Raw genomic sequence first — 27,451 nt, 5'->3', positions numbered from 1 at the left:
TTTACTGGAGCTGAGACCTTGCTTGGATTATAGAAACTCAACCGGATCATAATCCCCACTTGGTACCCACTGCCTCTCTGAACGGTTTTTCTGCTTCACCTGCATTTTCCCTTTGCCCCACTCCTTTCCCATGGAAAACTCATTCTTTAGTGCTAAATCGGAGCAAATGTCATTCTGAATAAAATCTGAACTTCTGTTCATTCTGACTGAGCTCTAAAGAGTAGTTTTCCTTGGGGGGGGGCAGCAGGACAAGATTTAGTGTGGGTAAGTCCTGGACAGCCTTGAAATACACTCTGTATTTGCCAGCTCACTGAATGCCTGTCACCGCGGCCAAGGGTTATATGGTAGTCGCAAAAGTTTGTAATCATTTGCTATGTTTTAACATAACAGTTCTCTTTTCTACGTTGATGTTAATGGCAGCTGGCTAAGCAATATGGAAACATTTACACTGTATGGATCGGACATCAACCTATGGTAGTACTGTCTGGATTCCAAATGGTGAAAGAAGGCCTTACGAACGCACCAGAAGTCTTGTCTGAACGACCAGTGACCCCTTTCCTGAAAGCTGCACTTAAAAAAAAGGGTAAGTTGTTGAGAAGGCTGATGGGTTTTGCTGGCCCTATCTTCAGAGAAGAGTATAAAACTGAACTCTGAAAATGCCCATCTTCTGAAGCTCTTTCCAACAGATGAGGTCTTCAAAGAAGTCATTGCACTGTGTTTAGCAGCTCGGTCATTAGGCACTAAGATTGCCGCAAAATCTGGTTCATAGGCTAGGGCGGCTCTTGCACAAAACTCAGAAGTCAACAAAGGTGATGTGAACTTACGATAACACTTTTTGTGGGAGTTTTGGGAAGGTACTGAAAGAGGAAGTCTTGCTGATTTGAAAGGAAGAAGTGACTCTTCTGTGCATGAGAAGTAGAGGGAAGGAATTTAGTGGTGAATATATTCTGATTTCATTCATTCTGTGATGCCTCCCCTTTGCTACATGATTGCTGTCCAGAGGAACTAAAGTGCAAAAAAGTGGAACCAAAATAAACCAGAACAAAAAAATTATAGGATTTCAGCAGAAAGTTATAGGATATGCACTTACTGGAAATGAAGCAGTCTCTTCTTTTTATGTTTAGGTTTTTTTCTTTATTGATTTGGCTTTTTATGAACCTTATTTTTCGATAGTTTTCCATAAGTATTACTTATATGCAGGAATTAATATTTGAACATATATATCTGTGATAAAGGAGGACGTTTACAGAGAATTGAGGATTAGAAAAAGAAGGAATCACTTTTTGGGCAAAAAATATATATGAAATGCACAAATACAGGATGGGAGACACCTGGCTTGAGAGCAGTACATGTGAAAAGGATCTAGGAGTCTTGGTAGACCACAAACTTGACATGAGTCAACAGTGTGATGCAGCAGCTAAAAAAGCCAATGCAATTTTGGGCTGCATCAATAGGAGTATAGCATCTAGATCTAGGGAAGTAATAGTACCACTGTATTCTGCTCTGGTCAGAACTCACCTGGAGTACTGTGTTCAGTTCTGGGCACCACAGTTCGAGAAGGATACTGACAAGATGGAACCTGTCCAGATGAGGGCAACCAAAATGGTCAAAGGCCTGGAAACGATGCCTTATGAGGAACGGCTTAGGGAGCTGGGTATGTTTAGCCTGGAGAAGAGAAGGTTAAGGGGTGATATGATAGCCATGTTCAAATATATGAAAGGATGCCATATAGAGGAGGGAGAAAGGTTGTTTTCTGCTGCTCCAGAGAAGCAGACACGGAGCAATGGATTCAAACTACAAGAAAGAAGATTCCACCTAAACATTAGGAAGAACTTCCTGACAGTAAGAGCTGTTCGGCAGTGGAATTTGCTACCAAGGAGTGTGGTGGAGTCTCCTTCTTTGGAGGTCTTTAAGCAGAGGCTTGACAGCCATATGTCAAGAATGCTTTGATGGTGTTTCCTGCTTGGCAGGGGGTTGGACTGGGTGGCCCTTGTGGTCTCTTCCAACTCTATGATTTTATGATTCTATGGATCTATGTGGGAGACAGATCAGAGTGGGTTTTCCCAGGGTAAATTTTTTTTCTCAGGGTGTTAGGCTGAGGAACAGGGAGACCTGATGGGGGGAAATCAACTCTCGGTATTCTTTATTTGATATGTTGCCTTTTCTTATCTTTCTATAAAAGAGATTGGGTTTTATTGCTTAGAAGTTAAAACTTTTAATAAAACTCTATTAAAAGAAAAGGAAATGAAGCAGTGCTTGAAGACAGGATAAAGTGATGGCCTCATAGGCATTTTCTGAAGCTTTCAGTGCTGGTGAATATCACTGTACTAGACAGATTCTGTGCCAGTCTTTCAGTTCTTAGGTTATGAAAGAATGGCACCTCTGAAATGCACAGGTATTATCTGCACTAAATTTGGCCTCATCTTGGTTGACCGACAATTTTAAAAATATGGCATTTTTGTGAGTAATGTTTTCTCATTGATTCCTTCCTGTTTTAGGTTTGGTATTTTCAAATGGTCACACCTGGAAGCAGCAGAGACGGTTCAGTGTCATTACTATGCGGAAGCTGGGTCTGGGGAAGACAGGCATGGAGCTCCAAATACAAGAGGAAGCCCATCGTCTTGTAGAGGTCTTTGCATGTGCAAAAGGTATGTGATATTACCGTATTTATATGAATCTAATGCACCCTCAAACCTAATGAACACCTCAGTTTTCAAAACCTTGAAACCAAAAAAGTGCTTGCTGGCGAATGAAATGCGCCATCAAATCTAATGTGGAGCCTTATTTTCACAATGTAATCTGGCCAAAAAAAGGTGCACATTACATTCAAGAAAATATGGTAAGTAATGGTGCTAATACCTATCCCAGTTTGCAGAGATCTTTATGCATAATCTCTGCACATTTTGGAATGGAATTTCATACATTTTCACTTGTATTCAAATATTTTTAAAATAGCAATTGATCCTAGCAGCTTTCCGAGATATAACTGTAAATGATTTCATTTGTAGGGCAGCCACATGATTATTCACTCCCCATCACTAATGCAGTGTCCAGCTTGATATGTGTTTTGGCTTTTGGATACCGATTTTCTCTTGAAGATGAAAAATTCCAACAATTGATCAATGCCATTGATTGCATCTTGAAAGATGGAAATAACTTACTTCACATGGTGAGTAGTCTTTTGATTCCCAGAGGCCCTAACTCAAATAAGCATTCACAGAACATTATGATAGTACTCTTAAATTTTAGGGCTCATCTTACACTTCCACAGGTCCCCCCCCAAAAAAACCCCACACTGCTGTTTACCGCTGAATTAGAGCAAATGTCTGTTGCTTTTTCTCTGAGTTGATTTTCCAATTCAGTGATAAACAGTGGGTTGCCCTGGGGAAAGTGGCAGGAAAAGGAAAAACCATTTGGATCCGTGTCTCGAAAGCATGGCAGAAGCAGAAGTGTCCATGAGCCCTCAGAGTACTTGATTCATTGGAGGGATATGGGAATTTAAATCCGGGTTGGATGGCCTGTCTTGTATGCCTCCTTCCAGCAACTTCTGTAGCCAAGCTGATGCCAAGGAAGGAAAGTCCACAACCTCCTGAGGGAGTCCATTCCACTGTCAAAGAGCTCTTACTGTCAGAAAGTTCTTCCTGATGTTTAGTCAGAATCTCCTTTCTTGAAAATTGAAGCCATTGGTTCAAGTCTTACCCCTTGGAGCAGGGTATAATGATAATGATTGATAATGGTAATGATTAGCACTATTTTTTATAGAAAAAAAGGTGCCACAACTCACCATTAACGCCTCCCTTGTTCTCAATGCTAATAATAATAATAATAATAATGGTAAAGGTAAAAGGACCCCTGACCATTAGGTCCAGTCGTGACCGACTCTGGGGTTGCCGCTCATCTCGCATTATTGGCCGAGGGAGCTGGCGTACAGCTTCCAGGTCATGTGGCCAGCATGACAAAGCCGCTTCTGGTGAACCAGAGCAGCACACAGAAACTTCGTTTACCTTCCCGCCAGAGCGGTACCTATTTATCTACTTGCACTTTGACGTGCTTTCGAACTGCTAGGTTGGCAGGAGCTGGAGTAGGAGCAGGAGCAACAGGAGATCACCCCGTCGCAGGGATTCGAACCGCCGACCTTCTGATCGGCAAGCCCTAGGCTCTGTGGTTTAAGCCACAGCGCCACCTGCTTCCAATAATAATAATAATAATAATAATAATAATAATAATAATTATAATATAATATTTATACCCCGCCCATCTGACTGAGTTTCCCCAGTCACTCTGGGCGGATTCCACAGAACATAAATATGCAATAATCTATTAAACATCTAAACAGGCAGTGGTGCCAAGCTGAGAGGTGCCAGAACTGACTTCCGGTGAGTTTCAGCTGAAAAATAAGCCCTGATTATTATCATTATAGGAAAAAACAAGTTAGGTCCATCTTCTATGTGACAGCTACAAATCCACCTGTTACCTCATTCAACCCATATTTTATGAGCTTTGTCGCAAGAATATCATGGGTGACTTTGTCCAAAGCCTTACTGAAATCAAGATACACTATAACCACAGCATTCCCCTGGTTCACCAAGCTTGTAGCTCCACCTAAAAAGAGAAATGAGATTCATCTGCCATGGCTTACTTTTGAGAAACCCATGCTGGGTCTTAGTAATCACAGCATCCTTTACTAAGTGCTCACAGACTGACTGCTGAATGAATGAATGAATGAATGAATGCTGCACTAAACTCTTTGCAACAAAAATGATCCTAAATGTGAGAATAATTCACCTTAACACTGTGTCCTTAAGCTTTGACAGGTCACATAAATTTAATACATATCCACCTCACTTTTCTCTAAAGTATTCAAAGAGGCTAAAGAGAAACCAGGAATGAACAAAAAACCCACAAAGCATCAGAAGCAATATAATCATAATTGCAACACCTATTTAAAACTTATTAAAATAATATGTAGCAAAATCAGAATAGACAGGTTAGTTAAGTTCAGAACACAGTAGCATCTATCCATTAACTCATAATCTTCAGCCCCATGTTTATTCACCTAAACAGAAGAGTTTAGGAGGAACTTCCTGGAAAGGGTATTTCATGTTTTTGCTGCCACTATGGAAAATTCTCCAAAAATTCTACCAGCTGCTATATTTCTAATGATGACGGGACCCAGAGCAGGGCTCAGAGACTGAAGCTGTGGTTCTGAAAGGAGAATACAGCTTTAGGTACCCTGATCCTGGGTCATGAAGGGCTTAAAAATATGTAAAATGTATGTTATATGAACTGACTGCTGGCAGCTACATTTTTGTACTGGTTAAACATCCCAACCTGTCTTCTAATGCGGTCCTATATAGTAAGATTGCAGTCATCTAAGTAGTGCGTGAATGCCCAATTCACTGCCATCTGAACTGATATAAAAGCACTTTGCTGCATGCCATCCACTGGGTCAAAGAGCGCCCACAGACATTTAGCCACAGCCTCAATAATAATCCAGGCCATGATTCTGAAGTGCCAGTCCAAATGAGTTTGTTGATAGACCTTGTTACCAAACTAATTTGTGGTAGTGACAGGTTTTTGCTTTCTTCTCGCCTGCAGCTGTATGAAGTCTTCCCATGGCTCATGAAACATTTCCCAGGGCCTCATAGGAAGTTATTTGCCTCCGCAGACTTGGTACTTTCATTTGCAAAGGAGGAGTTAGAAAGGCATAAAGAGCAACAAAAGGATGAGCCGCAGGATTTCATTGATTTCTATCTACTTCAGATGGAGAAAGTAAGCACCCGCTGTCAGTTCCCACTTACCGGTACTTTGTGTAGTCCAGATGAAGTTACCCTCAAACAGCATCTGTCTTGAGTCTTTTCCTCTGTAAATTTGGGTGCACCTGATACAGGGATAATTCAATATACAGTCGTACCTTGGTTCTCGAATGGAATCCATTCCGGAAGTCTGTTCGACTTCCAAAACATTCGAAAACCAAGGTGAGGCTTCTTATTGGCTGCCAGAACTTCCAGCACTCAATTGGAAGCTGTGGAAGAAGCATTCCAAAGAACATTTGCAAACCGGAACACTCACTTCCGGATTTGTGGCGTTCGGGAACCAAGACGTTCGAGTCACAAGGTGTTTGACAACCAACGTAGGACTGTATTGGGGAAAATTGGGCTTTAAACCACTTAATTTGGGGTCATAGATTATTTATTGTAGTGGTTTTGGCTGGGTGGATCAATCATCACTTTTTGCTGCTCTCATTTCTATGCCCACTATATCCTGAATGCTTTTACTTCTTTTCTGGCTGTGCTCATAACTATTTCCAGTTAACTCCTGAACAGAGGGATATATTTGTCTCTTTTGATTCCTCAGATTTTTGCACCAAACCAAAAAACTGCACAAGCAAATTTACAATTTTCTTAAGTGTACTTTTGCACTTTTGGGGTGGGGATTTTTTTTAAGGGTGTGCTATCTGCAAGCATACCCTCACAGTACTGTACTTAATTGACATAATGATGTTGTTGTTTAGTCGTTTAGTCGTGTCCGACTCTTCGTGACCCCATGGACCATAGCACGCCAGGCACTCCTGTCTTGCACTGCCTCCCGCAGTTTGGTCAAACTCATGTTTGTAGCTTCGAGAACACTGTCCAACCATCTTGTCCCCTGTCGTCCCCTTCTCCTAGTGCCCTCAATCTTTCCCAACATCAGGGTCTTTCCCAAGGATTCTTCTCTTCTCATGAGGTGGCCAAAGTATTGGAGCCTCAGCTTCACGATCTGTCCTTCCAGGGAGCATTCAGGGCTGATTTCCTTAAGAATGGATAGGTTTGATCTTCTAGCAGTCCATGGGACTCTCAAGAGTCTCCTCCAGCACCATAATTCAAAAGCATCAATTCTTCGGCGATCAGCCTTCTTTATGGTCCAGCTCTCACTTCCATACATCACTACTGGGAAAACCATAGCTTTAACTATACGGACCTTTGTCGGCAAGGTGATGTCTCTGCTTTTTAAGATGCTGTCTAGGTTTGTCATTGCTTTTCTCCCAAGAAGCAGGCGTCTTTTAATTTCGTGACTGCTGTCACCATCTGCAGTGATCAAGGAGCCCAAGAAAGTAAAATCTCTCACTGCCTCCATTTCTTCCCCTTCTATTTGCCAGGAGGTGATGGGACCAGTGGCCATGATCTTGGTTTTTTTGATGTTGAGCTTCAGACCATATTTTGCGCTCTCCTCTTTCACCCTCATTAAAAGGTTCTTTAATTCCTCCTCGCTTTCTGCCATCAAGGTTGTGTCATCTGCATATCTGAGGTTGTTGATATTTCTTCCGGCAATCTTAATTCTGGCTTGGGATTAATCTAGTCCAGCCTTTCGCACGATGAATTCTGCATATAAGTTAAATAAGCAGGGAGACAATTAACATAATAGTATCCACAAATTAGAGGGCAGGGGCAAACCCAAAAGAGAACACCTGCTGATATTCAAATGCATATTCAAATATGTGTAGGTGTGTACTACTCTGGTCTAATATGAATGGGGAAAAGTGGATTGATACCTAAATAATGTTCAGATGCATACAAATATTATGGTGCTTGAAAGAGAAACCACCCCTGCCATGTCCAACATCTTAAACAGTTTTGCTGCACCATGTAAACACATTCCTGACCTCATCCATGTCCTTTTTATGACTAAAGCAGGCACCTCTGGAAGTTTAAGTATCCACTTATTTTGCTAATATTGCTCACCCAATTCATAGCTAGGATTGAGCCCTGTTATCTATCGGGCTACTAAGAGATTTATTATTATTATTATAACATTTGCATTCACTCTGTCCTCATGGCACCTTTGTATTAAAATCAGTCTCTAAAGTAGTTTATAGGTGCATACACACCATACATGTAAAGCAGGCATCCCCAAACTTCGGCCCTCCAGATGTTTTGGACTACAATTCCCATCATCCCTGACCACTGGTCCTGTTACCTAGGGATCATGGGAGTTGTAGGCCAAAACATCTGGAGGGCCGCAGTTTGGGGATGCCTGATGGAAAGCATATGATTCGCCCCTCCCAAAGAATGCTAGTTTACCCCCAAAGAGCTACAGATCTCAGGATCCTTATAAACTACAGTTCCCAGGCTTCAAAGAATCATAGAATTGGAGAGTTGGAAGGGATCCCAAGGGCCATCTAGTTCAACCCCCTACAATGTAGGAATCTCAACTATAGCATCCATGGCTGATGGCCATGCAAACTCTGTTTAAAAACTCCAAGGAGGGAGAGTCCACCACCTACCAAGGGAGACCATCCCACTGTCAAACAGTGTTAGTGTTCAGAAGTTCATCCTGATGTTTAGTTAGAATCTCCTTTCTTGCATTTTGAATCCATTGGCTTGAGTCCTACCTTCCAGAACAGCAGAAAACAAGCTTGCTCCATCTTCCATGTGACAGCCTTTCAAATATTTGAAGAGGGCTCTCATATCTCCTCTCAGCCTCCTTTTCTACTCCAGTCAGCTTGATTTCATTTGGGTGTGGGTGTGTGGGGTGGTCAGACAACAAACCCACAGAGCCATTCAGAAGTGTAGAAAGTCCCTGATCTGCCCTGAGACGCCTTGTTAGTGGTGTGATCTGATTCAGAAAAAAAACATTTCCAAGATCACCCCAGTTCACCTTGTAATTTCAGGTACACAAACAGACAATGCAAACCACTATTAAATAAATTTGGGAGAGGATACCCATAAACTTGCACTGGATTTGTGCAGGTGATGCCACTGTTTTTGCACCATCACCCCAATTTGTTTTGTTGGAAAGCTGAATTGGAAAGGGCTGTGGTTTCTTTTTATTACCTCTTATTTTGCATGTCTTCAGAAGGGTGCTGGAGAGATCCTTTCCTACTCCAGTCCATGACTGTGTCCAAGTACCTTCCTGCACCTCACCTGTAAAACATATTATTAGGTGTTGTGATAGGAAGACACGCCCCTCCAGGTCAGATAGATTTTGTATGGCCTGTAAATAATTCCAACATTTCACCTTTTCCATTATCGTTAATAGATCAAGGATGACCCCAACTCTACCTATGATGAAGACAACCTGGCAGAGTGTGTTCTTGACCTCTTTATCGCAGGGACAGAGACGACGGCTGCTACTCTGCAGTGGGCACTGCTCCTCATGGTGTCTTATCCAGATGTTCAAGGTGAGGGAGAACTTTGCAATGGAAGCAAGCACCTCTCTGGATCCCTGTAGGAAAGAGCTTAGATTTATTTGCTTTCTTAGTAGCAAGTTGTGATTCTTCCAAGGTTTCATAATGGGTGGATGACAAATATATGTTCATAGTCTGAGCACAATTATTTTCTCAAGAGCAACCAGAACGCCCCATGATCAGTTTGGGAGAATCTGTACCCAGTTCTCCCCAGTAAAAACGCAACAAATTATCCACCAAATCACAATGTTCCCACAGTGGCCAACCAGGTGCATAAGGGAAGCCTGTGAACAAGACCAGATTGGAACAGTATTCTCTGTACTTGTGATTCCCACCGACTGGTATTTACAGACATACTACTTTTTACACTGGAGGGATGAGGGAGAACAAAGCCATCATGTTTATCAGCCATTGATAGCCTTCTCCTCTAAATAATCATCAAATCCCCTTCTAAAGCCATTCAAGTGAGTGGGCATCACATCTTGTGGGAGTAAATTCCAGAATTTAACTCTGCACTATGTGAAGAAGTTCTTTCCTTTGCCTGTCCTGAATCTTCCAATGCCAGCCACAGGTATTTGCCTCGGGGTATGGCTGAGCAGGGCACAGTGTGGGTCGCCACTATGGCCAAGCAACCAATTTGCCAGGAAGAAGATGGGGGAAATGGGCAACCATAGATGTATGCTAACTAGCCTCTTTTGTTTCCATGCACTGGCTGCAATCCTGTTCTGTGTGGGAGAGAAGCCAGGCGTACGTCCAGCATTAAAAACTATGCACTGAGTTTCGGTAAGGGCAGAACTGAGTGGGTGAAAGAAACATTTGATCTGGCTCCTGGTGAAACAGTCTTCCCAGAGAGTAAGGAACTCCCCTATGAATTTGTGGAAACACGAGAAACTGGCTGCTACTGAGTCAGGGCCAGGGTCCATCCAGCTCAGTATTGCCTACACTGGCTGCCATCAACTCTATGGGATTTCAGGGAAGGAACATTCCCAGCCCTACCTGGAGATTCTGGGAATTGAATCACGGACCTTCTGCATGCAAAGCAGATGTTCTACCACAGAGCAATAGACCTTTTCCACATGCAGCTGCATTTACTTAATTATTAACTTCTTATTTTCAGGGTGCTACCAGCATATACCAATGAGCCTCACTTAATATACCATGGTCTTTTCACCCCACCCTCTACAGTTTAATTGATGGGTGTTTCTCAGATTAAAACTAGTATATTTTAAAATAAATCTTCATTTCCCACTGTTTCCTGCAGATAAAGTCTACAAGGAGATGGAAGATGTTTTAGGTTCCTCCCTTCCCATTTGCTATGAAGATCGAAAGAAATTGCCTTACACCAATGCGGTGATGCATGAAATTTTGCGTGCAAAATATCCCTTATTAGTTGGGATTCCCAGACGAAGTGCAAAGGATTTGGAAATGCATGGTTTTCGGGTTCCAAAGGTACAGGATATAGATAAGGCAGCAGCTGTATATTTTGAGAGCAAAGAGCACTTGATAGTGGCACTTTATATATATATTTAATAATAATTTTTATTGGTTTTATACATTCAGAAAGAAAAAAAGGAATAAAAGAAAAAACGTACCACACACCAAAAAAATAATAATACACACAATAATAATACCTATGATCATTTTGACTTTCTTCTAACTTCTAAACCATTATTTCTGGGACTTCCCCAAGTGGGGGGGGGGATAGTGGCACTTTACATGCACACATGTAGCACAAAATCTGAGGGAGAAGGATCTCCCCTTTCTTGGAAAGAAAAATCTGAAGATTAATAACCTGAAAGTTAATAAATTCTTTTTTTTGCCATATAATATTTTATTAATTTTTAACAATACAATAATCATTTCCAACTCTATTTTCCACATTTTGTCCTTTTGGCTTTTTTGGGCCTTGACTTCCATCCACCCCTTCTAATGATTTTCTAACATTTATTCTAACCTCTATCCTTCACTTATCAATCATTGAATTTAATTATATCAAAAACTTTTCACTAAAGTCTATACCGTATTACAATGACTTTTCTGTAACTTACAAAGCTTCTTGCAGTCCTACGAAAGTTAATAAATTTTATTATGACAAATACAAGGAACAGACTATTGCATAAGTGACCTGGGATGAGAGGATGAAACCCAAACACATAACAAGTTTTATCAAGATACATATAATCATAGAATTGTAGACTTGGAAGGGAGCTTGAGGGTCATCTTGTCCAAGCCCTTGCAATGCAGGAATCTCAACTACAGCATGCATGACAGATGGTCATCCAACCTCCAAAGTCATAAAAACTTGCAAGGAAAGTGTCCAGTACAAGAATCCCTTGACCTGCTTTCCTATAATTTGGCAGGCCTTTTCCACCCATGAGGGATTAGCATGCATGCCAATTTCATTCACTTCTGTCAAAAGGGAAAGAAAAGTTATATAATTCCCAACCGCAAATTGAAGCAAAAGGAGAGCAGGCTCAAACACGCCCTGTGTTGAACTGAGCAGCCTCTGATGTGCTTTGGGCTGACACACACTATATTCTGATGCGCCAAATCAGAATTAGAATACAGTGGTGCCTCGCAAGACGGATTTAATTCATTCCGTGAGTCAATTCGTTTTGCGAAAAATTCATCTTATGAATCGCGGTTTCCCATAGGAATGCATTGAAATTTCTTTTTTTGCCCATTGGAATGCATTAATTAAATTTCAATGCATTCCTATGGGAAACTGCGATTCGCAAGATGAATTTTTCGCAAAACGAATTCGTCTTGCGAGTCACCATCGGATCACAAGACGCATTCGTCTTGCGAAAAATTCGTCTTGCAGGGCATTTGTCTTGCGAGGTACCACTGTAAAATGTTGTGATTATTGTACACCATAAATATAGACTGTATCTCTGTATGTGAGAAATGTGTTAAGATTGATTACTGGGGCAGTGAATGGCAAAACTGTTTTGTGCTGGTCCAGATGCATTCTGAGCCAACTGTTTCTTCTTTTCAGAGGACATTTGTTATTACAGATCTGAAGTCTGTTCTTGCTGATCCCACACGATGGGAGAAACCTGAAGAGTTCAATCCACACCACTTTTTGGACAAGGATGGAAATTTTAGGTCTAGAGAAGAATATCTGCCATTTGGAGCAGGTAAACGCATAAATAATTATGGTCACATTTAGTAGCTTGTTTCAAACAAGCGGATGGTCAAAGTTGATTAAACAGAGGGAGGGCCATGAATAGATCCCCTGTGGTTTAAAAATCAGGTTGGGGTTATATTGTTGAGAGAGCAATGAATTTAGCATTCTTCTTCCACACCATTTTCCCAATCTCAATTCTCCCTCCATAGAGTAGGAGTAGCTCTCCAGATGTTGTTGGGCTACAACATCCATCATCCATGACTCTTGGCCATGCTGGCTGGAGCTGATAGGAGTTGTAGTGGCATTTGGAGGGTACCACGTCGGCTATCCCTGCTTTGGAGCAAATAGCATCTCTGGAAGAGCAATTTAGTTTAGGGAAATGGTTTAAGAGGGGAAGGGTTAAATCTCCACTCTCCCAGAATTAAAGCCCCAATCAGAATTGGGGGATCCAGTGGCTATATATATATATATATATATATATATATATATATATATATAATCAGTTTTCTTCCTTTTTTATTTACAAAATTATATACTGTAAGTTTCATAAAACCCCAAAAATTATTAACATAAAATGATGAATTAGTTATAAACTAGTTACAGGTAGGTAGCCGTGTTGGTCTGACGCAGTCATACCTATGACAAACTTAGTTGGTCTCTAAGGTGCTACTGGAAGGATTTTTTTATTTAGTTATAAACTGTAACTCTGTTGTAAATTGCATCCACTTCCATGCACAAAATATTTTTCTCTCTATGGTTACTGCAGAAGCTCAGCCCAGAACAACCAGCTGCTCCAGTCTCTTCTCTCTCTCTTTCCATCTCTCTCTCTCCATTACTTCTTTTTGTTGTAAGGAACGTCACACCCCATAGTCGCCTTTGACTGGATCTCCATCACTGTGGCAGCTGCCACTATTGGCCACCAGGTGTCTCCCTGAGATGTTGGGGATTCACACACTTCTGGCAGTAGTTAGACCTGCTTTCCCAAAGTACTACATATAGTGAGTGATACAACCATGACCTGTATGCTCCATAACCAAATGCTCATGCTGCTTTCAAGCATAATCTTCCTTTGGGAGCTGCAGCCACTCAAGGTCAGCTTCTAGTATCTCCTGGAGCAAAGCCAGCACCCTCAGGATGTCAACCCAGAGAATTAAAGGGAGATATGTTGGGAGTAGCTCTTTTCCAGCTTTCTGCTGCTGTTGTTGTCATGGCTAAAACTACTTGTTGAGCAAATCAGATGAACTAGAGAATAGATGGAGTTGGTTATGATTCACATGCTGCTTTCCCCTTCTTTCCTTTGCAGGGGCTCGAGCCTGTGTGGGAGAGCAGATGGCCAAGATGGAGATATTCATCTTCCTAACCACCCTGTTGAGGGCATTCCGCTTCCAGCTGCCAGAAGGAGTGAAAGAACTCAATAAAAAGGCTGTTTTTGGGCTGACATTGCATCCCCATCCTCACAAACTCTGTGCTATTCCCCGATGCAGTGCATCAGGAAGCATATAAAAATAATTACCATGGTTTGTTTATTTATTGCCACAAATTTCTCCATTGTTATTATTTTCAACTTTGACTGACATTCCGTCCTTGGCTTTCTCCGTTCTCAGTTCTACTGTCACTGGACCAACTAAAATATCCCTCATTTGCAGCAGGGGCAGAGTTTGGTAATCTTTGATAATATGGCACTCAGAGCTAGCCCAAAATTTGGTGCCCCCAAACAGATCTTCTCAATTATGTGTCTTCTCAATTTTGCTCCCCCTCGGCTCAGCGCCCTGTGGAGGGGAACCCCCCATGCTCTTTGCAGTTTCTGTGCTCAGGACTGAATTCTATATCTGAACTTAGGTATTGTTTACACTGTGCCATTCAATGGTGAAGAGGAAGCTCATTTGTTGAATCTGCTCTTTTTCAGCTTATAGAGTCATTGTATTTTCTTTGTTAAGTGCTGAATCGGACATTTAAAAGGGAGAATTGAATGCTGACATGGGTCCGTAGTGGAGTTTTGTGCTGTGTTGACATACTAACCTATTTGTAGCACAAAAACGTAGCTTTTTTCAATCCAGAATGGTTCATGCTTGTCCTCAATAGACTGCTTTCATTGTAGGCTGATACTAGATCCTGCCATTTACAAGCCTAGGGGTGGCTACTTGATATGTGAAAACCCTCCTCATTGTTACGTTTTCTATGCCTTTTCCACCATGCACATGCCCCAGATGAATCAAGGAGGAAATGGTGATTGTGATCATGCTATACCCCCAGCCCACAATGTCATTGGTCAGGTGTAGATACTTCCTGTGCCACCATTGCTGGGATAGCCCATATCTGTTTTCAAATGGACACACTGTAGGGTAACGCCAGGTAGAGCTAGGAAAGAGTCCCTCATTGAAAGGTGCTGACAGTACTGAGCTGGATAGAGCACTGGTAAGGCAGCTTTCTATGTTGTCTCTGCCCACAACAAAACTCCACCTTTTCAAAAGGCAGAATAATAGTGCTAAAGGTATCTACAACTGTGCAGGTTGTGCTACTTTTCTGTTCGGGGGGGGGGTTAGTTTATGAGGTCTGAGAAGATGGAAGAACTGAGGGAAATAAAATAAAAAATTCCTTCAGTAGCACCTTAAAGACCAACTAAGTTTATATTTTGGTATGAGCTTTCGTGTGCATGCACACTTCTTCAGATACACTAGAAACAGAAGTGTCAGACCCTATATATATACAGAGGGTGGTGGGGGTGGGTGGGAATGGGAGATGGGCTGATGGGAGTGGTAAACCTGTAGATGGGTGTTAATGGCTGCTGATGGCTGCAATTAGTCCTGGGCTGAGGTGCTAAAGAAAGCTTGATCATGCATAATGAGATAAGAATCCGATATCTCTATTCATCCCAGGTGCTTCCATGGTTTTAAGCTTGGTAATGATTTCCAATTCAGCAACTTCCCTTTCCAGTCTGTTCCTGAAATTTCTCTGTAATAAAACAGCTGCTTTGAGATCTTGTATAGAATGTCCTGGGAGATTGAAGTGTTCTCCTACTGGTTTTTCAGTCTTATGGTTCCTGATGTCAGATTTATGTCCATTTATCCTTTGGCGTAGGGTTTGGCCTGTTTGTCCAATATAGAGAGCTGAAGGGCACCGTTGGCATTTGATGGCATACACAATGTTAGAAGATGAGCAATTAAATAGTCCTGAGATGGTATGTTGGATGTTGTTGGGGCCAGTAATGATGTTGTCCGGGTGTATGTGGCAGCAAAGTTGGCATCTGGGTTTATTGCAGGCTCTGGTACCAGTGTCCATGTTAAGTCTGGTGGTTGTATTATTGTGGGTGAGGAGTTGTTTAAGATTGGGTGGCTGTCTGTAGGCAATGAAAGGTCTTCCTCCCAGAGCTTGAGAAAGGGAGCTGTCATTGTCCAGGAGAGGCTGTAGATCTCTGATGATGCGTTGTACTGTTTTAACTTGGGAGCTGTATGTGATGACTAGTGGTGTTCTGTTATTTTCTTTTTTGGGTCTGTCTTGCAGCAGGTTCTCCCTAGGTATCAGTCTGGCTCTGTTGATCTGTTGTTTAACTTCATCAGGTGGATATTTTAGTTCTAAAAAGGTTTGCTGTAGATCTCTTAGGTGAGATTCTCTGTCTGTAGAGTTGGAACAGATACGGTTGTAACGTAGGGCCTGGCTGTATACGATGGATTGTTTGGTATGTTTGGGATGGTAGCTAGAAGCATGTAGATATGTTTGTCGGTCAGTTGGTTTTCTGTATAAGGTGGTGTCTATACGTCCATCCTGTATTTTTATAGTAGTGTCCAAAAAATGTATTTCTTGCATAGATTGGTTCATTGTTAGGTTGATGGTGGGGTGAAAGTCATTGAATGTCTGGTGGAAGGTTTCCAGGGTCTGTTGTCCATGTGTCCAGATAATAAAAATATCGTCAATGTATCGTAGGTACAAGAGAGGTTTGAGTGGGTAGGAGTCTAGGAAACGATGTTCTAAATCTGCCATGAAGATGTTGGCATACTGTGGGGCCATGCGGGTGCCCATGGCTGTGCCGCTGATCTGGAGGAACAGGTCATCACCAAATTTGAAGTGGTTGTGGGTAAGGACAAAGTGGCAGAGTTTGGTAGCAAAGTCCGCTGTGGTTTTATCTGAAATGGTGTTCCTTATGGCTTGTAAACCATCATTGTGTGGGATGTTGGTGTATAGAGATTCCACATCCATAGTGGCTAGTATAGTATTGTTAGGAAGATTGTTCAAAGATTGTATTTTCCTCAGAAAATCTGTGGTGTCACGTACGTAGCTGGGAGCACTGATAGCATATGGTTTCAGAACAGAGTCCATATAGCCGGAAACACCCACTGTAATGGTGCCAATACCTGAGATGATGGGGCGTCCTGGATTTCCTGGTTTGTGTATTTTAGGTAGAAGGTAGAAAGTTCCTGGTCGAGGTTCCGCTGGTGTGTTTGTGAGGATCTGTTCTTGGATGTGTAGGGGTAGCTCCTTGACAATCTTGTTCAGTTCTTTTTTGTATGCTTGTGTGGGGTCTGAGTCCAATTTCATGTAAAAGGCAGTATTGGAAAGTTGTCTGTGGGCCTCTTGGATGTAATCAGTTTTGTTCATGATGACGACAGCTCCACCCTTGTCTGCCTCTTTAATTATAATGTCTGGGTTGTTCCTGAGATTTTCTATGGCTCTCCTTTCAGCATGGTTTAGATTTTGTTGTAGGTGATGGTGTTTTCTGGTCACATCTGTTTGGATTCTGTGGCGGAAGCAGTCGATGTACAGATCTAGTGTGGTATTGCGTCCATCAGGAGGGGTCCACGTGGAGTCCCTTTTTGTGTAACATCTTTTCGGTGGTGGTTGGTGGTCGATGTTCTGTTCATTAATGCGTTTGGAGGGTGATGGTTGTTCCCCAGTAATTTGAGAGGTGTTGTGTTGTGGGGATGTAGTTTGTTCTACTTTGTCTTGTTCTTGTTTGTGATGAAAATACTCCTTCAGGCGTAAACGGCGGAAAAATGCTTCCAGGTCCCCGCAGAACTGAATCATGTGTGGGGATTTAGCAGGGCAGAATGATAGACCCCGTGAGAGGATGGATTCCTCAGCTGGGCTGAGTGTTTGCTGTGAAAGATTGACAATGTTGTTGATCTTGTTTTGATTAGTGGCTTGTAGGTTGGAAAGGTTGCAGAGTTTTTTATTTTTCCGGTTCTTCAGTAACTCCAGTTGAGAGTGGTAAATGGTTTGTTTTTCCTTGTGGAACTCCTGCCAGGCTGGGTGATTCCTGATAGAGTTGTCCAGTGCAGAGAGTTCCTCCTTTATAAGCTTCTGTTTTGAATAAAGAACGCCAATAAGATGTTTGAGTAGCTTCTTGGATAAAGTGTGGCAAAGTTTCCTGGCATATTCTGTGGGATACGTTGATTGAAGGGGGTTCTTAATTCTAAGACCCTTAGGAACAATATCCAGGTTCTTGCATCTGGTCAGAAATATTATGTCAGTTTGTACCTGTGCCAGTTTCTTGGTGAGGTTGATGGACTTCCATTTCATGCGGCTCAATGTGGTGCCTTCCATAGTTCTAGTTACAGGTAGGTAGCCGTGTTGGTCTGAGTCGAAGCAAAATAAAAAAATTCCTTCAGTAGCACCTTAAAGACCAACTAAGTTTATATTTTGGTATGAGCTTTCGTGTGCATGCACACTTCTTCAGATACACTAGAAACAGAAGTGTCAGACCCTATATATATACAGAGGGTGGTGGGGGTGGGTGGGAATGGGAGATGGGCTGATGGGAGTGGTAAACCTGTAGATGGGTGTTAATGGCTGCTGATGGCTGCAATTAGTCCTGGGCTGAGGTGCTAAAGAAAGCTTGATCATGCATAATGAGATAAGAATCCGATATCTCTATTCATCCCAGGTGCTTCCATGGTTTTAAGCTTGGTAATGATTTCCAATTCAGCAACTTCCCTTTCCAGTCTGTTCCTGAAATTTCTCTGTAATAAAACAGCTGCTTTGAGATCTTGTATAGAATGTCCTGGGAGATTGAAGTGTTCTCCTACTGGTTTTTCAGTCTTATGGTTCCTGATGTCAGATTTATGTCCATTTATCCTTTGGCGTAGGGTTTGGCCTGTTTGTCTCAACTGGAGTTACTGAAGAACCGGAAAAATAAAAAACTCTGCAACCTTTCCAACCTACAAGCCACTAATCAAAACAAGATCAACAACATTGTCAATCTTCCACAGCAAACACTCAGCCCAGCTGAGGAATCCGTCCTCTCACGGGGTCTATCATTCTGCCCTGCTAAATCCCCACACATGATTCAGTTCTGCGGGGACCTGGAAGCATTTTTCCGCCGTTTACGCCTGAAGGAGCCATCAGCTCCTTCAGACCCCACACAAGCATACAAAAAAGAACTGAACAAGATTGTCAAGGAGCTACCCCTACACATCCAAGAACAGATCCTCACAAACACACCAGCGGAACCTCGACCAGGAACTTTCTACCTTCTACCTAAAATACACAAACCAGGAAATCCAGGACGCCCCATCATCTCAGGTATTGGCACCATTACAGTGGGTGTTTCCGGCTATATGGACTCTGTTCTGAAACCATATGCTATCAGTGCTCCCAGCTACGTACGTGACACCACAGATTTTCTGAGGAAAATACAATCTTTGAACAATCTTCCTAACAATACTATACTAGCCACTATGGATGTGGAATCTCTATACACCAACATCCCACACAATGATGGTTTACAAGCCATAAGGAACACCATTTCAGATAAAACCACAGTGGACTTTGCTACCAAACTCTGCCACTTTGTCCTTACCCACAACCACTTCAAATTTGGTGATGACCTGTTCCTCCAGATCAGCGGCACAGCCATGGGCACCCGCATGGCCCCACAGTATGCCAACATCTTCATGGCAGATTTAGAACATCGTTTCCTAGACTCCTACCCACTCAAACCTCTCTTGTACCTACGATACATTGACGATATTTTTATTATCTGGACACATGGACAACAGACCCTGGAAACCTTCCACCAGACATTCAATGACTTTCACCCCACCATCAACCTAACAATGAACCAATCTATGCAAGAAATACATTTTTTGGACACTACTATAAAAATACAGGATGGACGTATAGACACCACCTTATACAGAAAACCAACTGACCGACAAACATATCTACATGCTTCTAGCTACCATCCCAAACATACCAAACAATCCATCGTATACAGCCAGGCCCTACGTTACAACCGTATCTGTTCCAACTCTACAGACAGAGAATCTCACCTAAGAGATCTACAGCAAACCTTTTTAGAACTAAAATATCCACCTGATGAAGTTAAACAACAGATCAACAGAGCCAGACTGATACCTAGGGAGAACCTGCTGCAAGACAGACCCAAAAAAGAAAATAACAGAACACCACTAGTCATCACATACAGCTCCCAAGTTAAAACAGTACAACGCATCATCAGAGATCTACAGCCTCTCCTGGACAATGACAGCTCCCTTTCTCAAGCTCTGGGAGGAAGACCTTTCATTGCCTACAGACAGCCACCCAATCTTAAACAACTCCTCACCCACAATAATACAACCACCAGACTTAACATGGACACTGGTACCAGAGCCTGCAATAAACCCAGATGCCAACTTTGCTGCCACATACACCCGGACAACATCATTACTGGCCCCAACAACATCCAACATACCATCTCAGGACTATTTAATTGCTCATCTTCTAACATTGTGTATGCCATCAAATGCCAACGGTGCCCTTCAGCTCTCTATATTGGACAAACAGGCCAAACCCTACGCCAAAGGATAAATGGACATAAATCTGACATCAGGAACCATAAGACTGAAAAACCAGTAGGAGAACACTTCAATCTCCCAGGACATTCTATACAAGATCTCAAAGCAGCTGTTTTATTACAGAGAAATTTCAGGAACAGACTGGAAAGGGAAGTTGCTGAATTGGAAATCATTACCAAGCTTAAAACCATGGAAGCACCTGGGATGAATAGAGATATCGGATTCTTATCTCATTATGCATGATCAAGCTTTCTTTAGCACCTCAGCCCAGGACTAATTGCAGCCATCAGCAGCCATTAAAACCCATCTACAGGTTTACCACTCCCATCAGCCCATCTCCCATTCCCACCCACCCCCACCACCCTCTGTATATATATAGGGTCTGACACTTCTGTTTCTAGTGTATCTGAAGAAGTGTGCATGCACACGAAAGCTCATACCAAAATATAAACTTAGTTGGTCTTTAAGGTGCTACTGAAGGAATTTTTTTATTTTGGTTCGACTCAGACCAACACGGCTACCTACCTGTGAGGGAAATAAAGTTCACCATGATTGGGTCCTGGCATTGTGTGGGTGCCCTCTAAATAGCATCCACACAAGGCACTCACACAATCATGGTGAATTTCAACTGCCACAAACTTGACATGAGTCAACAGTGTGATGCAGCAGCAAAAAAAGCCAATGCAATTCTGGGCTGCATCAATAGGAGTATAGCGTCTAGATCAAGGGAAGTAATAGTACCACTGTATTCTGCTCTGGTCAGACCGCACCTGGAGTACTGTGTCCAGTTCTGGGCACCACAGTTCAAGAAGGATACAGACAAGCTGGAACGTGTCCAGAAGAGGGCAACCAAGATGGTCAAAGGCCTGGAAACGATGCCTTATGAGGAACGGCTTAGGGAGCTGGGCATGTTTAGCGTGGAGAAGAGAAGGTTAAGTGGTGATATGATAGCCATGTTCAAATACGGAGACGGAGCAATGGATTCAAATTACAAGAAAGAAGATTCCACCTAAACATTAGGAAGAACTTCCTGACAGTAAGAGCTGTTCGACAGTGGAATTTGCTACCAAGGAGTGTGGTGTCGTCTCCTTCATTGGAGGTCTTTAAGCAGAGGCTTGACAGGCATATGTCAAGAATGCTTTGATGGTGTTTCATGCTCGGCAGGGGGTTGGACTGGATGGCCCTTGTGGTCTCTTCCAACTCTATGATTCTATGAATGGTTTCTTCCCTGTCACATGCATGTGTGTTTGTAGAGTGTTGGGGAGAGGAGCCATGCTTGTTTATTTCCTTTACTAAATGCTTCTTATTAAGCACCTCAAAGTGATTTCACAGTACAGTAAAAACCATACGCAAAACAACTGCATTTGTGAATAGAGTTAATACCATTGGATATACAAAAACAATTTCAGATAAATTCAGATACTGTCTGGGATAAAAGTAATCACTTAGAAGGCATGTGTGAAGAGGAAATTCTACAGCAGGTGCAAAAAATACAATAAAGGCAGTGCCTGTTTACTTAAAAGTATGGTAAACCTTGCAATGATACAAGTGTACAGAGAGATCCCCTAGCACTTTACCACGCTAACTCACCATGCTATACTGAACCTTATAGCATGTAATCTTCAGCTTCTCTGCTGATAATCTTGCACTGAGCAAAAGCTCTTCTCAGTGGCTACCTCACACTCCTGCCATTGCTGCTGAATGCAGTCTTGGCCTTATACGTGCCTCTGTACATACATACATTCCATAGAGAAAGGGAGGGTGGACGAGTCAAGCTCCAGGCATTTAGTCTTGGACTTTTTCTAAGCCACCCAGTGCAGCTGGCATGCTAGCTCTAAACAGAATCCAGACATGGAGGATGGGCTGCTCAAGACATGGGCCAAGCACTTAGTGCAATTTCACCCATTTTTTTTTCAAATTACACCAACAGCCTCTTCTACACTAAGGGAATTGTGTGACTTTGGAAGGAACTTCGAAAGGGACATTTTAAAGCTTTAACTGCCTATATTTCCACAAAATAAAATAAAAATTCCTTCCTAGGGTTGCCAAACTCAATAGAGGACAGGACTTCTGTGCCTTTAATTGCCCTGCTCTCTTTTGAGTCTGGAAACCTTAAAGAGAAACCAGCAGACCCTTTGCTTGGAAATTAAACAAAGGGTCTGCTGGTTTCTCTTTAAGGTTTTCAGACTCAAAAGAGAGCAGGGCAATTAAAGGCACAGAAGTCCTGTCCTCTATTGAGTCTGGCAACCCTATTCCTTCCAGCAGCACCTTAGAGACCAACTAAGTTTGTCACTGGCATGAGCTTTCGTGTGCATGCACACTTCTTCAGATACACTGAAACAGAAGTCACCAGACCCTTATATATAGTGAGAGGGTGGGGAGGGGTATTACTCCCTCCTTGTGGTGGGAGTGGGTGATTGACTGACTGATAGCTGTTGATGACCGTTAATGACTGCAATTGGTCTATATTTCCACACTTTACTTTGCTGCATGTTTTGTAATTTTTAATCTCTACTGGGGCTCTCTCATTGAAGAGTACTTGCCCCAAACCTGGATCTAGGCATCCAGGGAATCCTTCTATTTTACCCTTGCCACAGAAATATGCTAAAGGAGAAGATAATATTTGGATAGTGCTGGCTATGTAACTAAAACCCATTCCAGGGTGCCAGCTACAGGAGGTAATGGATCAGGCGTAAATGAATTCTCATCCTAGACAGTAACATCAGGTGTAAAGAAAGAAACCAGCATCAGTCTTCAGGGCCGTCTTGAGCAGATCGCGCGCCCTGGTGCTGAGGGGCGGAGATTGCTCCGCCGCCCGCCCCGCCCTCGCAGGGCGCAATTGGTTTCCGTGCGGCTTCGCCGCGCGGCGCCCTCCTTCCCAGGCCGGCGCCCAGCTTACCAACCCCGCGCCATGGTGTACTGCGCCACCGGGGGTCTACGACGAGCCGGGCCTGCCAGTCTTTTTGTTCATGAGCTTAAAGGTTGATTTCCTGAGGAAACTTATTTTTTCTTACTGCAGTTAACCTGCAGTTAAATTTGAGTGTAGAGTAGCTGATTTTCATTTGAGTATATGTCAACAGGTGGGATTTAGAGAAGGCAGGAATAACATAGACCACTATATGATCCTCCAACATCTCAAGGAGAAATACTCACCATGGAGCGTGGTATCACTATACGTCGCCTTTATTGATCTAAAGGGGGCCTTTGATTCCATCTCTAGATCTAAACTCTGGCACAAGTTAGAGGCCACAAACATTGATCAAAGGCTTTTATAGGTAAAGGTAAAGGGACCCCTGACCATTAGGTCCAGTCGTGACCGACTCTGGGGTTGCGGTGCTCATCTCGCGTTATTGGCCGAGGGAGCCGGCGTACAGTTTCCGGGTCATGTGGCCAGCATGATAAAGCCGCTTCTGGTGAACCAGAGCAGCACACGGAAACGCTGTTTACCATCCTGCTGTAGCGGTTCCTATTTATCTACTTGCACTTTGATGTGCTTTCGAACTGCTAGGTTGGCAGGAGCAGGGACCAAGCAACGGGAGCTCACCCCGTCGCAGGGATTCGAACTGCCGACCTTCTGATCAGCAAGCCCTAGGCTCTGTGGTTTAACCCACAGTGCCACCTGCATCCCAAAAAGGCTTTTATAGACCTGGTTAAAAGCCTAAGCAGACAAAACCTCCTCTCTCCCAAGCTACACCATCGTTGGATTTCAGTTCTGCTGTATGCAGATGTTGCTGCAATTCTATCAAGGATTCCAGCCTTAGAACAATATTGTAATGAAGATTCCCTTACAATAAATCAGTAGAACCCCCCCCCCAAGATAATGGCATTTGGTAAGAAACAAGATTAGAACATGGACCATTGGACAGTGGCGGAGGAAGCCTCTTGGGTACCTGGGGCGGGGCGAACTGCCCATAGGGACGAATGGGATAGGGCGAGCAGCGCCCATAGGGATGGACAGGACAGGGGGCGCCCATTCCTGCCCCACTCCGTTGTTTGCTTGCCTGCCTCCTTCCCATCTTCTCCCCTGCCTGCCTGCCTGCCCCCTCCAGCCAGGAGTGCGAGGAAACGGCGGGGCGAGCTGCGCAGGGGGGGGGGGCAGTGCGATCCACTGCGCTCTGCAGTGCCAGGGCGAGCTTCCATGTGCTGTGGCGTTGGCGGCTCAAGACTTTTTGTCACTCCCCCTCAGGGATGGCACCTGGGGCGCAGTGCCCCCCTTCCTACGCCCCTGCCATTGGAGGCCATACAATTGAAGACATGCTGACCTTTAATATCTAGGTGTGATTTCCCAGGCCTCTGGCTCAAGGAAAGCCCATAACATTCAAGTAACCAACGATGGTTTAAAAAATAAAAAATAAAAAATCTGTGCATAACATCCTCAAATTTCTCCAAACTAGGGGTGGCCACTACACTCACGCAGCTCCAAAACTATACCAGGCTAAAGTTTTTGCCCAACTGTTATATGGCACCATCTTAGGACCACCACCTTCCCCTTTCTTCTATTTAGAGCAAGTTCCATCATAATTCCAAAGAATGGTGGTACAAGTCCCTAGAAGTATATCAGACGCCAAGTTATGACTGGAGATTGGGTTGGTTAGAGTGGAAGCGAAGTGTGCGTCACTTCCATAAACTACTGGCTAAAGATCTGCTATTTCCCACAAGGTGTCCCCCATCCTATAGTTGTGCATCTGGTCCTTGCTGCTTAAGTGCAGAACCTTACATTTGTCCCTACTGAAATTCATTTTGTTAGCTTGTGCCCAGTTCTCCAATCTGTTAAGGTCATTTTGAATTCTGATTCTGTCTTCTCCAAGCCCTCCCTGTTTGGTGTCATCTGCAAATTTGATCAGCATCCCATCAATTCCTTCATCCAAGTCATTTAAAAATAACAGTGGGCCCAGGACAGAACCCGGCAGCACCCCACTTGTCACTTTTTTCAGGATGGGAGGAACCATTAATGACTACTATTTGGGTTTGGTCAGTCAATCAGCTTCCTTGTGAGAATATCCTTTGGTCAGTTTTACCAGCTTCCTTGTGAGAATATCATGGGGTCTTTGTCAAAAGCCTTACTGAAATGAAAATACACTATATTCACATGTTTCCCCTGACCCACCAAGCTTGTAACTCCATCAAAAAGAAATGAGATTCATTTGACATGACTTACTTTTGAGAAACCCATGCTGGGTCTTAGTAATCACAGCATTCTTTTCTAAGTGCTCACAGAACAACTGTTGGTGGGTCATGTTCAAATATATAAAAGGATGTCATATAGAGGAGGGAGAAAGGTTGTTTTCTGCTGCTCCAGAGAAGCGGACAGGGAGCAATGGATTCAAACTACAAGAAAGAAGATTCCACCTACACATTAGGAAGAACTTCCTGATAGTAAGAGCTGTTCGGCAGTGGAATTTGCTACCAAGGAGCGTGGTGGAGTCTCCTTCTTTGGAGGTCTTTAAGCAGAGACTTGACAGCCATCTGTCAGGAATGCTTTGATGGTGTTTCCTGCTTGGCAGGGGGTTGGACTGGATGGCCCTTGTGGTCTCTTCCAACTCTATGATTCTATTATTCGATCTGTTCTAGGACCTTCCCTGGTATCGATGTCAAGTTCACTTGTTGCTAGTTACAACAACAAGCTGTTTCTAGCTTAGTATACTCAAGTGGAATTTCCCCGTTTCAGTGTCAATTAAATTATTATACTATACTTATACTTACACGCATTCCACTGTTGCACACGATGACCCAGAACACAACTCCTGTTGCCTGTACACACCCTTCTTAAATTTCAGCCAATCTGTAAGCTCCTTATGCAGCCAAACCAGTTTCTTTAGATGCTTCCCACTTTTCTTTCTTGCTTCCCACTTTTCTTTCTTGCTGGAATACCTTCATTGTCCCGATCCTCTGCACAACAGCTGATTTGTTGTAACATCCCTTCCATATCTTGCCTAAAGAGTATTTTAAAAACTTAGGTATAGCTACAAACCACACAATTAAAGTAGCACCTGAACAACCAAGGGAAAGCCACAGAATTCGAGAATTGCAGAGTTGAAAGGGATCTAGTCTAACTTCCTGTAATGCATGTTGAATGAAGAGAACAAGAACTATGTAGAAATTTACAGCAAGATATAGGACGCTGGAAGTATTTATTTTTTTAAAAAACTGTATATGCTTTACGATGAAATGCGGGGAACAGCACAGAGCTTATAAGGATGCGGATGCAATGTCAACGCTGTTATAGGTCCTTTGTTGAGTTTCTTCACTTCTGGTATGTAGAAACTGAATGCCCTCAGCAGGTTGGTGAAAAAGATGAAGAGCTCAATCCTCGCCATCTGCTCCCCAATACACGCACGGGCTCCTGAAGAGGAAATAAGGAGAAAGTGGGAAGTGTGCAAAACATTTCCCACCAAATCCAACTCTCAGCAACTAGTTTAAAATCTCAGTAAGGGATCTGGGTGGGCCCAGGTTTCCTACCTACCACCAAAAGTGGTCTCATGGAAAACCCCATTGCTATAAACCCAATTTCAGCAGCAACTCTAATTTTAACTGCCGTATGATTCAAGTGCCACCAATAACTTTCACCAAATGTAGACAGTTGCAAAAGTATAGCTATACACACGTTCTGCACCCTGAAAACAAATTCAGTAATACTATACATAATATTTTGGAAGAGCATAAGATTCCCCCCTCCTTGCTTCATGGCTTCTTGTCCCCATTTCTCATGAGGCTAATGGAACTTCAGGTATTCTTCCTTAGATTGCGGGAAACCCAGAAGTACCGGAATGGGTTACTTCTGGGTTTCGCCGCTCGCACATGAGCAGAAGCACCAAATTGCACCTGTGTGGATGCAGCACTTTAGCTTGTGAACCCTGCGGGTTGTGGAGGTGCCTCCGTCACGGATTACGTCCACAACCCAAGGTTCCACTGTAAAATCATAGAACCATCGAATTTTAGAGTTTGAAGGGACCCTGAGGATCATCTCGCCCACCCCCCTGTAATGCAGAAATATGCAGCTGTCCCATACAGGGACCAAACCTGCAAACTTGGTGTTATTAGTACCACACTCTAATCAACTGAGCTATAAGTTTTGGGGCAGAAGGATCCCCTAAACTGTGGATCATTGTAGTACGTTCTGCCTCATGGAGAGCCTGATCCTCCTCATAATTTCTAGGTTTAGTAAATGTTAGAACTTAATCAATACTTGGAGTGTTAAGAGAAGGTTCCAGATGCTGAATTTAGCAATGTCAAAAATACTGGCCAAACCAGTTTTTTTGTCCTAAGAGATCCCCTGGCAGAAGAGCCATCCTGTAGACCTTTGCATCGAGAAACACCTTTAAGACAAGACTTTTAAGCCGTGCACCAAGCATCTCTATTGAGCAG

At 43.0% G+C, this 27,451-nt stretch overlaps 2 protein-coding genes across 2 annotated transcripts in view; one reads left to right on the top strand and one right to left on the bottom strand.

Annotated features, from left to right (window-relative positions):
* The first annotated feature begins 441 nt into the window (after positions 1 to 441).
* Positions 442 to 27,451, top strand: part of LOC118093577 (cytochrome P450 2J5-like) — a 159,105-nt gene continuing 132,095 nt past the window's right edge. Inside the window, exons 1-8 of the mRNA XM_060274317.1 lie at positions 442 to 583; positions 2,499 to 2,648; positions 3,009 to 3,169; positions 5,599 to 5,772; positions 9,019 to 9,160; positions 10,428 to 10,615; positions 12,165 to 12,306; positions 13,600 to 13,763. Of these exons, the coding sequence (XP_060130300.1) occupies positions 472 to 583; positions 2,499 to 2,648; positions 3,009 to 3,169; positions 5,599 to 5,772; positions 9,019 to 9,160; positions 10,428 to 10,615; positions 12,165 to 12,306; positions 13,600 to 13,763 (1,233 nt within the window). The 5' untranslated portion in view covers positions 442 to 471. The remainder of the gene's footprint in view (positions 584 to 2,498; positions 2,649 to 3,008; positions 3,170 to 5,598; positions 5,773 to 9,018; positions 9,161 to 10,427; positions 10,616 to 12,164; positions 12,307 to 13,599; positions 13,764 to 27,451) is intronic.
* The window catches only part of LOC118093950 (cytochrome P450 2J6), a 51,909-nt gene continuing 50,694 nt past the window's right edge, over positions 26,237 to 27,451 (bottom strand). The window contains exon 18 of the mRNA XM_060274316.1: positions 26,237 to 26,429. Within this exon, the coding sequence (XP_060130299.1) occupies positions 26,245 to 26,429 (185 nt within the window). The 3' untranslated portion in view covers positions 26,237 to 26,244. The remainder of the gene's footprint in view (positions 26,430 to 27,451) is intronic.

This window comes from Zootoca vivipara, chromosome 5 (genome assembly GCF_963506605.1).
Source record: "Zootoca vivipara chromosome 5, rZooViv1.1, whole genome shotgun sequence".
Taxonomy (NCBI): Eukaryota; Metazoa; Chordata; class Lepidosauria; order Squamata; family Lacertidae; genus Zootoca; species Zootoca vivipara.
This window is presented reverse-complemented; position numbering and strand designations above follow the sequence as displayed.